General features: G+C 37.7%; 1 protein-coding gene across 1 annotated transcript in view; it reads right to left on the bottom strand.

Moving 5' to 3' along the window:
- The window catches only part of LOC136404219 (phosphatidylinositol 3,4,5-trisphosphate 3-phosphatase TPTE2-like), a 48,114-nt gene extending 38,247 nt beyond the window's left edge, over positions 1 to 9,867 (bottom strand). The window contains exons 1-6 of the mRNA XM_066383619.1: positions 9,809 to 9,867; positions 6,673 to 6,834; positions 5,267 to 5,386; positions 3,826 to 3,925; positions 3,628 to 3,691; positions 2,467 to 2,531 (exon numbers count right to left, since the gene is read on the bottom strand). Of these exons, the coding sequence (XP_066239716.1) occupies positions 2,467 to 2,531; positions 3,628 to 3,691; positions 3,826 to 3,925; positions 5,267 to 5,386; positions 6,673 to 6,834; positions 9,809 to 9,867 (570 nt within the window). The remainder of the gene's footprint in view (positions 1 to 2,466; positions 2,532 to 3,627; positions 3,692 to 3,825; positions 3,926 to 5,266; positions 5,387 to 6,672; positions 6,835 to 9,808) is intronic.
- Between the last annotated feature and the right edge of the window lie 4,957 nt (positions 9,868 to 14,824).

Here is a 14,824-nt window from a genome sequence, read left to right as displayed (position 1 = left end):
CAAATCAGCAAGACTAAACAAAACAAACAAGCAAAAAAAGAAACAAAAAGGAAATAAGAGAGAGCCCAAATAAATAAAATCAGAAACGAAAGAGGAGAAATTACGACGAACAACATGGAATACAAAAAAATTATTTAAAAATACTATGAACATTTATATGCCAAAAAAATTGGACAATCTAGAAAAACAGGATAAATTTATGGAAGCACACACTCTTCCAAGACTAAACCAGGAAAATCCAAACAACCAATAACTAGCAATAAAATTGATCTAGTAATAAAAAAACGCCCAACAAACAAAAGCCCAGGAATGGACAGCTTTACAGGTGAATTTTACCAAACATTTAAAGAAGAATTAATATCTATCTTTTTCAAACTACTCCAAAAAACTGAAGAGGAAGAACCACTTCCAAACTCAATCTACCTGGATACCAAGTCCAGAAAAAGACACTACCAAATAAATAAATAAATAAATAATAAAAATTAAAAATTAAAAACCAATATCCCTGATGAATATACATGCAAATATACTAGAAAATTGAATTTAGTAATACATTAAAAAGATTATACAACATGATCAAGTGGGATTTATACCAACAATGCAGGAATGGTTTAATATCCACAGAACAATTAATGTGAAACATCATATCAACAAAAACAATATAAAATCATATGATAATCTCAATAGACGTAGAAAAAGCATTTGATAAAACTCAACATCCATTTATAGTGAAAACTCTTGGCATAATGGGTATAGAAAGCTGTATATGAAAATTCCACAGCTAACATCATATTTAACTATAAAAAGCTAAGTGCTTTTCCTCTAAGATCAGGAATAAGACAAGAATGCCACTTTCACCACTATTATTCAGTACAGCACTGGAAGTCCTAATCACAGCAATCAGATTGAAAAAGAAATAAAGACATCCTAATTGGAAAGGGAAAAATAAAACTGTCATTATTTGTAGATGACATAACACTATATATAGAAAACCCTAAAGACTTCACCAGAAAACTACTAAAAGTAATAAATGAATTCAGTCAAGTTGCAAGATACAGATCCAATATATAGAAATCTGTTGCAGGTCTATATACCAAAAAAGAATGATCAGAAGGAAAAATTAAGAAAGCAGTCCCGCCCTGGCCGGTTGGCTCAGCGGTAGAGCGTCGGCCTAGCGTGCGGAGGACCCGGGTTCGATTCCCGGCCAGGACACATAGGAGAAGCGCCCATTTGCTTCTCCACCCCTCCGCCGCGCCTTCCTCTCTGTCTCTCTCTTCCCCTTCCGCAGCCAAGGTTCCATTGGAGCAAAGATGGCCCGGGCGCTGGGGATGGCTCTGTGGCCCTGCCTCAGGCGCTAGAGTGGCTCTGGTCGCAATATGGCGATGCCCAGGATGGGCAGAGCATCGCCCCCTGGGGGGCAGAGCACCGCCCCTGGTGGGCGTGCCGGGTGGATCCCGGTCGGGCGCATGTGGGAGTCTGTCTGACTGTCTCTCCCTGTTTCCAGCTTCAGAAAAAAAAAAAAAAAGAAAAAGAAAGCAGTCCCATTTACAACTGCATCAAAAAGAATAAAATACGGTACCTAGGAATACATTGAACTGAGGACATAAAAGACCTGTACTTGGAAAACTATAAGACATTGAAGAAGGAAACTGAAGAGGACACAAACAAATGGAAGGATATAGATCATGCTCATGGATTGAAAGGATTAATGTCATTAAAATGTCAACACTGCAGAAAGCAATCCTTACCAAAATACGAATGAAATAGTTTTCTCAGCACCAAAAAAGTAATCCTAAAACTTATGTGGAATCACAAAAGACCCTGAATAGCCAAAGCAACCTTGAGAAAGAACCAACTTGGAAATATCACACTTCCCTGATAGCAAACTGTATGGTATGCCATTAAAAACAGACAGATCAATGGCACAAAATAGCCCAGAAATGAACTCTCACTTACATGGTCAATTAATCTACAACAAAGGAGGCAAGAATGTACAATGAGGGAATGACAGTCTCTTCAATAAATGGTATTGGGAAAACTGCTCGTGGGATCCTTGCCACCGCCACAGGTGTGCAAAAGCCTGAACGAGGTTGCTGGAGAAGGAGACGTCACATGGAGCCATCCAACCCATCCTCAGATGCCCTGTCGGTGCCTGAAAGTAGATGAGTCAGCCCAGCTGAGATGAACCGAGCCTGTCTGCAATCACTAGAAGCACCCAGTTAAAGCCAACACAAATTCACAAACCATATGATCATGAGCTAAGCAAATGGTTGCTGTTATAAGTCACCAAGATTTTGGGTGGTGTGCAACACAGCGAAAGCTTATTTATATCAATCAATTATAATTTTTTACCTGGATGAATAAATTTTTAGGAGACTATTTCCATCTCTGGGCCAATTTAAACTTAAAATTCCTCTGTCTATGGTTACTGAGAAATATGAGCATTTGTCAGGTAAATATTCTTACCTGAATGGGGTTCCTATAGAAAGACTCCTTTCCAGAAGAGGGGAATGACATGGCAATGATACGTTCTGGAAGTCAGGAGAGTTACAACTGTGAGTGTCGTCACAGATGATAAGTAATATACGAGAACTTAATTTACATACAATTAGATTTTTTTTCACACACACACACACAAAACTTTCAGGGTTGAGAATGACAGAAAAAAAGCTAGCCAACCCTAAGAATAATCAAGATAATATATTAAATTATCCAATGCAATGACCATTAAACTCCCCTGTGTTCCCAGCTCAATTGGTTCCAGCCGTAAGAAACAGATTTGTGCTGACCTCATTCTGGAGCTCCCCCTGTGGTGGGAATTAAAATACTGCCACTTGTGACAATATGGACGGACCTTGAGAAGACTACACTAAGCAAAGTAAGTAAATCAGAAAAAGCTAAGAGTGATATGATTTCACAGATAGGTGGGATATAAAACTAAGACTCATGGACATAAAGACAAAAGTGAAGTGGTTACCAGAGGGAGGGGTTAGGAGAGGAGGGGCGTAAAGGGGGCCAAATATACATTAATGGAAAGTATTTTGAATTGGGGTAATGGGCACACAATGCAATGAACAGTTCACATGCTATGGAAATGCATACTTTAAATCTATGTGTTCCTATGGACCAATGTCACCCCATTAAATTCTAAATAAATTAAAAAAATAAACACCCAAAATAATAATAAAAAAGAGAGATCTGGGCTCCAGTGATGGCAAAAACTCCCAGGATGCTTTCCAGGACTCCTGGCTCAGAATCCTGATATCTACAAAGCAATGACATTATTCTCTGGAGTTCTGGGAAAAGAACAGATTTCCTTGGGATCCCTGGGACCTAGAATAACTACTAGAACTCAATAAATTCTAAATCAAACAAATGAAGTCAGCTGAAAACCATTCAACTTCCCGTACTGTAACCAAGTAGACCTAATTTGAGATGATAAAAATACTGTCAGGGTTAGAACTACAAATATGTCACACTACCACAGTGGCATCCCTCTTCATGGGTAAAGAATGCTTTGAAGGAACATGTCTTAGACAAGACAAGAACAAAATAAATACATAATTACTCACATACAAGAAAAATGTGAAATTAATATACATAAGTCAACAGTTAAATTTCACAAACCAGTAACATAAGTCAGGTCTAAGTCAAATCCGTCTTTCTTGTATCGTTGTTTGTTTTCTGAAACCTGAGCATTTAAAACAACCATTAATTTGTAAAACATTAATCAGCACAAAAATAGAGATCATTATATATAACACTTGCCAGTATTTCCTAAAACACAACATTTTTCTGAATCATAAACATGTTTTGCCCACTTACCATCCTTCTGGCCAGCTTTTCAAGATGTCTTTTTTGGTAAACCAGATGAAAAATTCTCATCAGAATGATAAGTCGTAGAGCTCGAAATAAAAATACCAATCTAACAATAAATTAGAAAGATCAATTTTCGCTTCAGAAACAGGATCTGTCCATGGAAACTGAGTTTAGAGCAGTGGTTCTTAACTGGGGGTAATTTGCATCCCCGACCTTCCCACCCGGGCACACGGGGGACATTTGGCAATGTCTGAAGACAGTTTTGGTCGTCACAACTGTGTGAAGAGGTGGCATGTGCACCAGTGGGTAGAGTTCAGGAAAGCTGCTAACTACCCATGCACAGGACAGCCCCATAACAAAGAACTTCTGATCCCAAATATTAACAGTGCTAGAGCTGAGAATCTCTCGTTTAAAGAAACAGTTGTATCATGGACACTCAGAATTGACGGATTTAACTTTTGTCGTTTAAGATGAGTATTTTTCAGTCTTTTCCCCATCTATACAAACTGAGGGTTCTTGTTACTTCCATCGGTAACAGAGGTTCACACTGCTGCTGCGAACACATCAGGCAGGCAGCAGGCTGAGATACTTTCCAAGCGAGCTAGTGGCTATCTTTCCTGACATCAGAGAAAAACACAATGGCAGAGAACGAATGGTCGGACTAGTGCTTCCCTAACTTGACTGTGCATGCTGATTCCGTAAGTCTAGAATGGGGACTGAGGTGCTTCTCTTGTTCAATTTTTGGAGAGCTCTTGGGCAATGCTGATGCTGCTGGTCAGACGACCCTTCTGGCTCCAGTTACTTTCAAACAACTTTAAAAGTCTATCAAATAATGTCAGGTCTCATTGAAACCTGGGAAGCTAGAGTGCAGAAAGAAGCAAGCTGTTTGAAGAATGAAGAAGCCCAGTGAGCCACCCAACATCTTCACCCCAGTGCACATTCACTCTTCTTTTCCTCGCGCCAGAGTAGGGAGAGGGAGAAGAAGAAAAAGCCATCAGTGTCTCGTTCACCTTTTAGTTTCCTAATCCCTAACCATTCTAACTTCACCTCAGTTTTCTTCCTTGTAAATACACCACACTGCAAGTGTGTTGCTATTTGTGTCACTTAGTTTGATGTCCCGTTTGCTCCTTTCTAGAGAATTATCATTGGAATCACTCAAATTTCCAATATGCTCAAATCAATATTCTCTTGTAGAAAAACCTAGAAATTTCATGTGCAAGGAATTTGTGATTGAAGCTTCATTCAGCTAAAGGTACTTAGTGTATACACCCTTCGTGGAGCCACCAAGCCTATAGTTTCCAAGTATGTAGAAATTTATCAGAATATTTCACTTTCAAGAAACTTACCTGACACAGAATCAGGAGCTAAAAAGATTACCCAGAATGACAGCCACAGAAAATGAAGGGGGAGGGGAATATTTGAGAGAGATAAATCCTATGTTTCTTACCTGGGGATATCTTTTAAAAGCTCAAAGTCATTAAAAGCATAATTGAAATCAATTAGCAGAGTCATCACAATAATGACAGCATCTATGGAATTAAGTAAATCAGAAAAATATGGTTGGATCCTATAACACAAAACAAAAGAAATATAAGTTGATGCTTCCCAAAGAAGAGATAGGGATATTTTTTAAAACAAAAGTTATTTGATTAAATCCTCATAAAGAATTCTACTTTAATGAATGATTTAAAATTCATTTTCTAAACTAGACTAAGGGGACAATATTCATATTCATTATTTTATATATATATATAATATATATATATATATAAAACAAGAGCATCGACATGGCAATTTAAGCATAAGATACAGCCAACCATTGAACAAGAAGCAAGCACTGCCTTCACATAAGTGCAAGGGAAAGGGAGGACATTTGGCAGTACTATTGGGTAATGGAGGCTGAACACGACACAGTTTAGAGTCTTAGACCAACTAGAGCTGTGAAGTATGTAAAAGAGGAGCTGGAGAGAGGGAGAAGGGTCCACTGCTTTGACCTCCAAACTTATTGTCTGGCTTTGTACCCAGAGTAAAATCCCTGATGAAAGCTGAACTTCTGTCCACTGCACCTTCCTCCCCAAAACTGGTACTCCAGCCAGCGTCAGGCACCGGTGCTCCAGGGAAAGCTTTTCCCAGTTCTGGGCAGCCCTTTTAGCCTCTGAGTTACTGGGCGTGGGCACTGTCCTTAACTCAAAGCATAAGGATAGATCAGCAGCAAGGGAGACTAAATGCCTTCTGAAATGCTCTGTGTGAAGCGAGCCTTGGGAATTTAGTCCCTGACCCCCACAGCAATCCAGCTCCAAGGCGTGGCTCATCCTATGAACCTTCTCAGAAAGCCAGCAAGCAGAGAAAATCAGCTGCTGCCTCAGTCTCAACACTCACTGATGCCTCAGATCTTTTGTCTACCTTGACAAAGGTTTTTTATTTCTTCTGAGGTAGGGGGTTGTTCATGGTCTATTACCAGCTTTTATTTAGATTCAACTATTAATGAAATATTAATATCTATACAGACTTCATATATACATTTCTCTTAATACTTTGCATGTAGACACATTCCTGTCTGACCCCATTTTGCAAACCTTAAAGTGGTTTACCTGCTGAAGAAATCATCTATAATAGAATACATTGTCAGAGCGTGGAGTGCCAGTGGCAAAAATAATATTAAAGCACAATCTAGAAGAAGTTATGATTTGGGTTATTGTTTCTCTTGTGGACCATGCCTTCCAGGAGAATTATTTTAATAAAGAGGGACCCATTTGGTTGGATTGATCTGGATATTATTTGGGGGATATTATATGCTTTACATAGCAGTAAAAAATAGCTTTATGTGCTTGTATAAATATTAATCAAACTTACCCTTCTATATATACTTGAAGAAGAATATCTATTAAAAAAAATAAAGCAATAGATAAAGAAATCAGACGATATTCCAAAGGAATATACTTTGTGCCATCGGTGACAAGTAGGTCAATAATGATTAGGGACACATCCACAAAGACCAGCAAAATGCCGAATACTCTACAACAAATAAATCAATAGAATCAAGATAAAGCAGTTTTCACCTCTATAGTTAAACTACATTTAGGCCAATAATATGATTTTTTAAAATGTCATTGTTTAGGATTAAACCATGCAGTTGTAGGGAGGACTGTGTTGCCTTGGAATCTGAAAAATAGTTACTCAGTTTTCACTCAACAGAAGCAGTTGACAGGAAGACAAAATTTCCACCAAACCACTTCATATTATCATGTCCTTTCATCATAGACACACCAGGTCAACACTCCAAAATAGAATAGGTGAACTGAATTAAAATGAAATGTATCCACTTATAAACTATTCTTGAAATTTGAGAATTTTATAAGGAGTTTCTACCAATTTCTCATACTAATTAAAACCTTATTAATCTTGATAACTTAATAGAATTTACTAATAAAAACCAAGTAAAATCATGACTAATATAAGCCCATGACTAATAAAAGACTATTTTAGCCAATAAGATTTTTTTATCAGTGAGATTTCACATATTAAGAGATGCTTTTGGCCCTGGCTGGTTGGCTCAGTAATAGAGCATTGACCTGGTGTGGATGTCCCAGGTTCAATTCCTGGTCAGGACACACAGAGAAGCGCCCATCTGCTTCTCTACCCCTTCCCCTCTAGCTTCTCTCTGTCTCTCTTCTCTTCCCCTTCTGCAGCCATGGCTCTATTGGAGCAGGTTGACCTCAGGTGCTGAGTATAGCTCCATGGTCTCTTCCTCAAGTGCTAAAAAATGGCTCCGGTTGCAATGGAGCAAGGGTCCCTGATGAGCAGAGTATTGCCCCCTAGTGGGCATGCCAGGTGGATCCCAGTTGGGGCACATGTGAGAGTCTGTCTTTGCTTCCCTTCCTCTCACTAAAATTAAAAAAAAGAGAGAGATGCTTTTACATTGGTACATAAAGACACATGCACCCCCATTTCATCACAGTATTATTCACAGTGGCCAAGACATAAAAACAACCAAAGTGTCCCTCGATAGATGATTGGATAAAGAAGATGTGGTACATATATACAATGGAATACTATTCAGCCATGAGAAATGATGATATATTGTGATATATTGCCATTCACAACAACATGGCTGGACCTTGAGAACATTATAGTGAGTGAAATAAGTAAATTAAGAAAAAGGTAAGAATTATGTGATTTCACACAAAGGTGGATATACCATATTTCCCCTTGTATAAAATGCTCCCATGTATAAGACACACCTTAATTTTGGGGCCCGAAATTTAAAAAAATGTACTACATAAAGTTATTGAACTCAAGTTTTATTCATACAACTCCTCATCACTGTCAAAACTCCTATCCATTAGCACGTCCTCATCTGTGTCTGATGACCAATCACTGTTTTCATCAATGAGCGTAAAAACAAGCACAAAAAAGTGGGAAATGTGAGTTAAAAAATCTACAACCACTGTATAAGATGCACCCAGTTTTTAGATCCCAAATTTTTTGGAAAAGGCATGTCTTATACATGAGAAATATGTTAAAAAGGAGACTCAAGGGCGCAGATAAAAATGAAGTGGTTACCAGAGGGAGGGGTGGGGGAGCAGAGTAAAGAGGGACAAATATACAATGACAGAAAATTATTTGATTTTGAGTGATGGGCACACAATACCATCAACAGTTCAAATGCTATAAAGATGTTTACTTTAAATCTATGTACTCTTTTTATTTATTTATTTATTTATTTATTTATTTATTTATTTATTTTTCCAAAGTTGGAAGCTGGGAGGCAGTCAGACAGACTCCCGCATGTGCCCTACTTGGATCCACCTGGCACGCCCACCAGAGGGCGATGCTCTGTCCTATGGGGCGATGCTCCATTGCGGCCAAGCCATTCTAGCACCTGAGGCGGAGGCCATGGAGCCATCCTCAGTGCTCAGGCCAACTTTGCTCCAATGGAGCCTTTGGCTGCAGGAGGGGAAAAGAGAGATAGAGAGGAAGGAGAGGGGGAAGGGTGGAGAAGCAGATGGGCGCTTCTCCTATGTGTCCTGACCAGGAATCAAACCTGGGACTTCCACACGTCAGGCCAATGCTCTACCACTGAGCCAACCGGCCAGGGCCAACCTATGTACTCTTATTGACCAATGTCACCCCCATTAAATTTGATTTCTAAATAAATAAATTTTAAAGAGATGCTTTTAGGACAAGCCTGGGCACATGAGAAAAAATTCAATTTCATAAATACATACATGATTGAATACTAAAATACCTCCTAAGCCTTTCTCTTACATTTTTTACTTTGAAGTCTTTGTGTTTTTATATTTTTACTTATTGAATTTATTGGGGTGACATTGGCTAATAAAATTACATAAATTTTAGGTGTGCAATTCTATCATACATCATCTGTATATTGTATTGTGTGTTCACTACCCCAAGGCAAGTCTCCTTCCATCACCCTTTATCCCCCGTTACTCTCTCCTACCTCCCCCACCCTCTTGCCCTCATGGAATCACCATACTGTTGTCTGTGTCTATGAGTCACTGGGGGTTTTTGGTTAATCCTTCACCTTCACCTTTTACATCCAGCATCCCTCCCCTCTGAGAGCTGTAGTCTATTCTTATATCTACGAGTCTCTATTTTGTATGTTAATTTTTTATTCATTAGATTCTACATATAAGTGAGATCATATGATACTTATCCTTCTTTGACTGACTTATTTCACTTAGCATAATACTCTCCATGTTCATCCATGCTGTTGCAACAGGTAATATTGCTTTCTTTTTTATGGTTAAGAAATATTCCATTGTGTAAATGTACCACAGCTTTTTTAGTCACTCATCTGCTGATGGACACTTAGAATGCTTCAAAATCTTGGCTATGCAATAAACATAGAGGTGCATATATTCTTTCAAATTATATTTTAGGTTTCTTAGAACATATTCCCAGAAGTGGGATTGCTGGGTCATAAGACAGTTTTTAATTTTTTGAGGAAACTCCATACTGCGTTTACAGTGGCTGCGCCAGTCTGCGTTCCCACCAAGAGCGCACAGCATTCCCTTTTCTCCACATCTTCGCCAGCACTTGTTGTTTGTTGATTTACTGGTAGCCAATTTGACAGGTGTGAGGTGACATCTGATCATGGTTTTAATTTGCATCTCTCTGATGATTAGTGACCTTAAGCATTTTTCATGTGTCTATTGACCATTTATATGTCCTCAATGGATAACTGTCTATTCAGGTCCTTTGCTAATTTTTTTTTAAATTTTATTTATTTATTTATTTTTTTACAGAGACAGAGAGTGAGTCAGAGAGAGGGATAGATAGGGACAGACAGACTGGAACGGACAGAGATGAGAAGCATCAATCATTAGTTTTTCATTGCGTGTTACAACACCTTAGTTGTTCATTGATTGCTCTCTCATATGTGCCTTGACTGTGGGGCCTTCAGCAGCCGAGTAACCCCTTGCTTGAACCAGCGACCTTGGGTCCGAGCTGGTGAGCTTTGCTCAAACCAGATGAGCCCGTGCTCAAGCTGGTAACCTCGGGGTCTGGAACCTGGGTCCTCGGCATCCCAGTCCGACACTCCATCCACTGCGCCACCACTTGGTCAGGCCCTTTGCTAATTTTTTTAATTGGATTGTTTGGTTTTCTTTTCTGTTGAAGTTCTTTGTATATTTTAGATGTATCATTGATGAATATGTTCTCCCATTCAGTGGAATTTCTTCTTATTTTGTTGATAGTTTGTATTGCTGTGCATAAACATTTTACTTTGATGTAGTACCATTTGTTTATTTTTTCCTTTGCTTCCCTTGCTGGAGGAGAGACATAAAAAAATTTGATATGAGAAATATCCAAAATTTTATTGCCTATAATTTCTTTTTTTTTTTTTTTTTTTTTTTTTTTAAATAAATTTTTATTAATGGTAATGGGATGACATTAATAAATCAGGGTACATATATTCAAAGAAAACATGTCTAGGTTATTTTGTCATTAAATTATGTTGCATACCCCTCGCCCAAAGTCAGATTGTCCTTCGCCACCCTCTATCTAGTTCTCTGTGCCCCTCCCCCTCCCCCTAACTCTCCCCCTGTCCTCCCTCCCCCCACCCCTGGTAACCACCACACTCTTGTCCATGTCTCTTAGTCTCATTTTTATGTTCCACCAATGTATGGAATCATGTAGTTCTTGTTTTTTTCTGATTTACTTATTTCACTCCTTATAATGTTATCAAGATCCCACCATTTTGCTGTAAATGATCTGATGTCATCGTTTCTTATGGCTGAGTAGTATTCCATAGTGTATATGTGCCACATCTTCTTTATCCAGTCTTCTATTGAAGGGCTTTTTGGTTGTTTCCATGTCTTGGCCACTGTGAACAGTGCTGCAATGAACATGGGGCTACATGTGTTTTCACGTATCAATGTTTCTGAGGTTTTGGGGTATATACCCAGTAGAGGGATTGCTGGGTCATAAGGTAGTTCTATTTGCAGTTTTTTGAGGAACCACCATACTTTCCTCCATAATGGTTGTACTACTTTACAGTCCCACCAACAGTGAATGAGGGTTCCTTTTTCTCCACAGCCTCTCCAACATTTGCTATTACCCGTCTTGTTGATCATAGCTAATCTAACAGGGGTGAGGTGGTATCTCATTGTAGTTTTGATTTGCATTTCCCTAATAACTAATGAAGCTGAGCATTTTTTCATATATCTGTTGGCCATTTGTATCTCTTCCTGGGAGAAGTGTCTATTCATGTCTTCTTCCCATTTTTTTATTGGATTGTTTGTTTGTTTGTTGTTGAGTTTTATGAGTTCTTTGTAAATTTTGGAAATTAGGCCCTTATCTGAGCTGTTGTTTGAAAATATCATTTCCCATTTAGTTGGCTGTCTGTTTATTTTTATATCAGTTTCTCTTGCTGAGCAAAACCTTTTTATTCTGATGTAGTCCCATTCATTTATCTTTGCCTTCACTTCTCTTGCCATTGGAGTCAAGTTCATAAAATGTTCTTTAAAACCCAGGTCCATGATTTTAGTACCTATGTCTTCTTCTATGTACTTTATTGTTTCAGGTCTTATATTTAGGTCTTTGATCCATTTTGAATTAATTTTAGTACACGGGGACAGGCTGTAGTCGAGTTTCATTCTTTTGCATGTGGCTTTCCAGTTTTCCCAACACCATTTGTTGAAGAGGCTTTCTTTTCTCCATTGTGTGTTGTTGGCCCCTTTATCAAAGATTATTTGACCATATATATGTGGTTTTATTTCTGGGCTTTCTATTCTGTTCCATTGGTCTGAGTGTCTATTTTTCTGCCAATACCATGCTGTTTTGATTATTGTGGCCCTATAATATAGTTTAAAGTCAGGTATTGTAATGCCCCCAGCTTCATTCTTTTTCTTTAGGATTGTTTTGGCTATTCGGGGTTTTTTATAGTTCCATATAAATCTGATGATTTTTTGTTCCATTTCTTTAAAAAATCTCATGGGAATTTTGATGGGAATTGCATTAAATTTGTATATTGCTTTGGGTAATATGGCCATTTTGATTATATTTATTCTTCCTATCCAAGAACAAGGAATATTTTTCCATCTCATTGTATCTTTTTCGATTTCCCTTAACAATGCTTTGTAATTTTCATTATATAGGTCCTTTACATTCTTTGTTATGTTTATTCCTAGGTATTTTATTTTTTTTGTTGCAATCGTGAAGGGGATTATTTTTTTGAGTTCGTTTTCTAATATTTCATTGTTGGCATAGAGAAAGGCTATGGACTTCTGTATGTTAATTTTGTATCCTGCGACCTTACTGTATTGGTTTATTGTTTCTAATAATCTTTTTGTGGAGTCCTTCGGGTTTTCGATGTATAGGATCATATCATCAGCAAAAAGTGATACCTTTACTTCTTCTTTTCCAATATGGATGCCTTTTATTTCTTTGTCTTGTCTGATTGCTCTGGCCAGAACTTCTAGCACCACGTTAAATAAGAGTGGAGAGAGTGGACAACCCTGTCTTGTTCCTGATTTAAGGGGGAAAGCCTTCAGTTTAGTGCCATTTAATATGATGTTAGCTGATGGTTTATCATATATGGCCTTTATCATGTTGAGATATTTTCCTTCTATACCCATTTTGTTGAGAGTCTTAAACATAAAATTGTGTTGTATTTTATCAAAAGCCTTTTCTGCATCTATTGATAAGATCATGTGGTTTTTGTTCTTTGTTTTGTTGATATGGTGTATTACGTTAACCGTTTTGCGTATGTTGAACCATCCTTGAGATTCTGGGATGAATCCCACTTGATCATGATGTATTATTTTTTTAATATGTTGTTGTATTCGGTTTGCCAGTATTTTGTTTAGAATTTTAGCATTTGTATTCATTAGAGATATTGGTCTGTAGTTTTCTTTCTTTGTGCCATCCTTGCCAGGTTTTGGTATGAGGGTTATGTTGGCCTCATAAAATGTGTTCGGAAGTATTGCTTCTTCTTCAATTTTTTGGAAGACTTTGAGTAGAATAGGAACCAAGTCTTCTTTGAATGTTTGATAGAATTCACTAGTATAACCGTCTGGGCCTGGACTTTTATTTTTGGGGAGGTTTTTAATAGTTTTTTCTATTTCCTCCCTGCTGATTGGTCTGTTTAGGCTTTCTGCTTCTTCATGACTCAGTCTAGGAAGGTTGTATTGTTCTAGGAATTTATCCATTTCATCTAGATTGTTGTATTTGGTGGCATATAATTTTTCATAGTATTCTACAATAATTCTTTGTATATCTATGATGTCTGTGGTGATCTCTCCTCTTTCATTTTGGATTTTATTTATTTGAGTCCTGTGCCTTTTTTCCTTGGTGAGTCTTGCCAAGGGTTTGTCAATTTTGTTGACCTTTTCAAAGAACCAGCTCCTTGTTTTATTGATTTTTTCTATAGTTTTTCTGTTCTCTATTTCATTTATTTCTGCTCTGATTTTTATTATCTCCTTTCTTCGGCTGGTTTTGGGTTGTCTTTGTTCTTCTTTTTCTAGTTCCTTAAGGTGTGAAGTTAAGTGGTTTACTTCGGCTCTCTCTTGTTTGTTCATATAGGCCTGAAGTGATATGAACTTTCCTCTTATTACTGCTTTTGCTGCATCCCAGAGATTCTGATATGTCGTATTTTCATTTTCATTTGTCTGTATGTATCTTTTGATCTCTGCGCTTATTTCTTCTTTGACCCATTCATTTTTTAGAAGTATGTTGTTTAGTTTCCACATTTTTGTGGGTTTTTCCCCCTCTTTTTTGCAGTTGAATTCTAGTTTCAAGGCTTTATGATCTGAAAATATGCTTGGTACAATTTCAATTTTTCTAAATTTGCTGATATTGTCTTTGTGGCCCAACATATGGTCAATTCTTGAGAATGTTCCATGTACACTAGAGAAAAATGTATACTCTGTCGCTTTGGGATGAAGTGTCCTGTAGATGTCTATCATATCCAGGTGTTCTAGTATTTCGTTCAAGTCCACTATATCTTTATTGATTCTCTGTTTGGATGACCGATCTAGAGCCGTCAGCAGAGTATTGAGGTCTCCAAGTATGATTGTATTTTTGTTAGTTTTTGTTTTAAGGTCAATAAGTAGCTGTCTTATATATTTTGGTGCTCCTTGGTTTGGTGCATATATATTAAGGATTGTTATGTCTTCTTGATTCAGTGTCCCCTTAATCATTATGAAGTGACCATTTTTGTCTCTGAGTACTTTTTCTGTCTTGTAGTCAGCATTATCAGATATGAGTATTGCTACACCTGCTTTTTTTGGGGTGTTGTTTGCTTGGAGTATTGTTTTCCAGCCTTTCACTTTGAATTTGTTTTTATCCTTGTTGCTTAGATGTGTTTCTTGTAGGCAGCATATAGTTGGATTTTCTTTTTTAATCCATTCTGCTACTCTGTGCCTTTTTATTGGTAAGTTTAATCCATTTACATTTAGTGTAGTTATTGACACTTGTGGGTTCCCTACTGCCATTTTATAAATTGCTTTCTGTTAGTTTTGTATCTTGTTTGATTCTTCTC

This window comes from Saccopteryx leptura, chromosome 4, assembly GCF_036850995.1.
Source record: "Saccopteryx leptura isolate mSacLep1 chromosome 4, mSacLep1_pri_phased_curated, whole genome shotgun sequence".
Taxonomy (NCBI): Eukaryota; Metazoa; Chordata; class Mammalia; order Chiroptera; family Emballonuridae; genus Saccopteryx; species Saccopteryx leptura.
This window is presented reverse-complemented; position numbering and strand designations above follow the sequence as displayed.